Here is a 3,432-nt window from a genome sequence, read left to right as displayed (position 1 = left end):
GTGGCCTTCGGGTCGAGTCTCTACGTATGTGTGACTCTATACATGTGATAGTAGAAAACATATCCTATTTACACTTTGTGCGAGGAGTAATCGTGATTATCATTTCTCTCTCTGACAGCAGGGCATACTGAGACATCACTGGGTTCACAGGCGGAGACAGGAGGGGAAATGTAGACAGTGTGGAAAGGTAAAACACACACACACACACACACACACACACACACACACACACACACACAAACGTTGTTTACAGTTATAACTGTTTATACACACTTATTTGAGTGTTTTTCTGTCTGTTCTTGCAGAGTTTTCAACAGAAGTTCTTCCACAGTAAAGAAATAATCGCAATCAGTTGTTCCTGGTGTAAACAGGCGGTGAGTTAATCATCCTCTGTATTATTATTCACTGTAGATTAAAGAATATCCATACATTTGGTTAAATAATTGCATTGTCAAGAACATTTTACTTGAATGTGAAGTGAGAAAAATATGATATAGTATTATTAAATTAAATTAAATTAGAATTAGAAAATAGTAGTGTTTAGTTACTTTAAATACACTTACATCTTATATGTACAGAACTACAGGAAGTTTAATGAGTGAGTGTTTTTCTCTTTATTGTAGTTCCACAATAAGGTGACGTGTTTCATGCTGCATCAGATCGAGGAGCCGTGTTCACTGGGGGCCCACGCCGGAGTCATAGTACCCCCTTCCTGGATCATCAAAGTCAGGAAACCACAGGTGCACACACACACACACACACACACACACACACACACACACACACACACACACACACACACACACACACACACTGGATTTTTCTGAAATCTAAATTGTAACCTATACAAAACTGTGCGTGTGTGTGTCTATGTGAATCTGTCTATGATGTGATATGAGCTGACACATGTCTGATCTGTTTAAGGAAATTCATAGATTCACACACACTCACTCACACACACACAAGCTCAGACGCATATCTCTCACTCACATCACATGCTATTTTAATTACCATCACAACGGATATGGTGACAGTGAACTAACCATTGAACTCTGTGTGTGTGTGTGTGTGTGTGCGTGTGTGTGTTTTTACCCTAGAGCTCGCTTAAGAACTCTGCCAGGAGGAAAAAGCGGACATCTTTCAAACGAAGGACAAGCAAGAAGGGACTGGATGTGAGTAACACTGTGACAGACTCTATTAGCTTTTAAACGTATTTCAAGGTTCAGATTCATTACGTTTTTCAAACTTTGCACATCTTTCTTTTTCCTAACTCTTTCTGTATCTGTGTCTTGCTTTGTTCAGGAGTCTAAATGGCGCCCGTTCATGTTGAAGCCCCTCCCTTCCCCTCTCATGAAGCCCATTTTGGTTTTTGTCAATCCAAAGAGTGGAGGAAACCAGGTGAACTTAAAATGATTACATTTTTTTTAGTAGGGATGGAAACGATTAATCGAATATTCACAATTATTCAGGTATTCGAATATGAGAATATGCGTTATGAATATTTTACATTTCGGCTAATCGGTTTACCGTTTTTTTGGGGGTCGAATATTCTAATATACATTTTGCTTTCAAATTCCCATCCCTAATTTTTAGTAATATCTATTTTGATACCTTCAAACTATGAAATGGATAAGTATAAAAAGGAATTTGCTCTAATGCAATATATTTCATGTACATTTATAAATAAATAAAATATTACAATAGACTTTTATTATTTATAAACCCATAGTTTATATGTATCCTGGTTATCCGGACAGTATTATTCTGCATCTATGTTTACAAATCATTTTGATCACATTTGAGTCAAACAGTAGGTGACCATGAATTTCAAACAGAGTGTTATATAACAGATATCAGTATCATGACATTATCATATTACATTAAATGATCTTTTATTAATTCACCCCTCCACTTTACAGATCTTAACAGGGTGTCAGTGGCTGATTTATTTAGTTTTACAAGATAACCTGAGTTTACTTCATTAAAACATGATTGACTGTAATTTCTCTCTGCAGGGTTTCAAGGTGTTGCAGATGTTCATGTGGATCCTGAACCCTCGACAAGTATTTGACCTGTCACAGGGGGGGCTGCGAGAGGCGTAAGTACTCTTCAGTGAGACGTTTTTACTCATAAATCTACTCTAATTTATTTAACTCAGTGGTTCCCAAAGTGTGGGGTGCGCCCCCCCCTGGTGGGCGCAGAGGCATGACAGGGAGAGACCAGGAGGAAAAATGGTTATTTAAAAAAAAAAATCATAATTTGAAAAATTATTGATTTCGAAAATAATATGATACAGTACTATTACGTCTGGGTCTCTGTGTTTCATTAAAGCTTGGCTCTGTGTGTGTGAAACGAGCCATTTTGTGTGCGTGCGCGAGCGAGAGAGAGCGCACCGGTACCGGAGATCGTTGTTGTTAGCTTCTGGTGCTAGCNGGAACATCTGGGTTTTTTGGGGACATTTTTAGGCATTTTTGGACAAAATGACAGTAAAGATTTACTGAACAAGTGGAAAGACACAAAGAAATAGCCCATGTAATGGTTGACTGAAACTGGAGGGTTTGATGCCGATCAGCACAAGTTGAAAGCATATTACTGGGTACGTCTCAGCTGTAAATCTTCTTTGTATACACACTGAACAAAAATATAAACGCAACACTTTTGTTTTTGCTCCCATTTTTCAACAGATGAACTCAAAGATCTAAAACATTTTCTATATACACAAAATAACCATTTCTCTCAAATATTGTTCACAAATCTGAAAAAATCTGTGATAGTGAGCACTTCTCCTTTGCCGAGATAATCCATCCCACCTCACAGGTGTGGCATATCAGGATGCTGTTTAGACAGCATGATTATTACACAGGTGTGCCTTAGGCTGGCCACAATAAAAGGCCACTCTGAAACGTGCAGTTTTGCTTTATAGGGGGGGGGTCTGGGGGGGTCCGAAAACCAGTGTCAAAATCTGGTGTGAGGGTTAGGATTAGGGTTAGGGTTAGGGTTAGATTGACATGCATCCGCTAAGAAAAATAGTCCGTTGTTACAGTTTTTTAAACAGTTAGGGTTAGGGTAATGTTGTGAATCAAGTGGCCCATGGTTAGGGTTAGGGTTATGGTATGGGCAGGCGTATGTTATGGACGATGAACACAGGCCACTCGATTCACAACATTACCCTAACCCTAAAAAATGGGAGCAAAAACAAAAGTGTTGCGTTTATATTTTTGTTCACACTGAAATGAAAACAAGCTAAATACAGTCAGTTATTTTGTAAAATAAGAATATTAAATCTCTGTTCCATCTGCTGCTGCAGAGCACTGGGCTGATACTGGGGACTCTGCACTTTTTAAAATGTTAAATACATAAAAGTACAAAGTGAAAATAGCATCTCTCAGAGCAACAGCTGCTGAGGAGAAGGCAGGCGTGTGTCTAAACAAC

At 38.6% G+C, this 3,432-nt stretch overlaps 1 protein-coding gene across 1 annotated transcript; it reads left to right on the top strand.

Annotated features, from left to right (window-relative positions):
• The first annotated feature begins 115 nt into the window (after positions 1-115).
• On the top strand, positions 116-2,102 carry LOC104967357 (diacylglycerol kinase zeta-like). The gene is made up of 6 exons (XM_010796767.1): positions 116-187; positions 306-374; positions 624-740; positions 1,098-1,172; positions 1,303-1,398; positions 2,016-2,102. Exons 3-6 carry the CDS (start codon positions 648-650, stop codon positions 2,100-2,102), a joined length of 351 nt encoding a protein of 116 aa, XP_010795069.1. The 5' UTR covers positions 116-187; positions 306-374; positions 624-647.
• The last annotated feature ends 1,330 nt before the right edge of the window (positions 2,103-3,432 follow it).

Source organism: Notothenia coriiceps, unplaced genomic scaffold, assembly GCF_000735185.1.
Source record: "Notothenia coriiceps isolate Sejong01 unplaced genomic scaffold, NC01 NC01_scaffold00037250, whole genome shotgun sequence".
Classification (NCBI taxonomy): domain Eukaryota; kingdom Metazoa; phylum Chordata; class Actinopteri; order Perciformes; family Nototheniidae; genus Notothenia; species Notothenia coriiceps.
Note: the sequence above shows the minus strand (reverse complement) of the source record. Positions and strands in the feature narration are given on the sequence as shown.

Excerpts from the sequence above, each read along its gene's own strand:
- LOC104967357 (XM_010796767.1), top strand. The coding sequence starts at position 648 with ATGCTGCATCAGATCGAGGAGCCGTGTTCACTGGGGGCCCACGCCGGA. Across the intron at positions 741-1,097 it reads TCAAAGTCAGGAAACCACAG|AGCTCGCTTAAGAACTCTGC; the intron begins GTGCACACACAC and ends TTTTTACCCTAG. Across the intron at positions 1,399-2,015 it reads CAAAGAGTGGAGGAAACCAG|GGTTTCAAGGTGTTGCAGAT; the intron begins GTGAACTTAAAA and ends TTCTCTCTGCAG.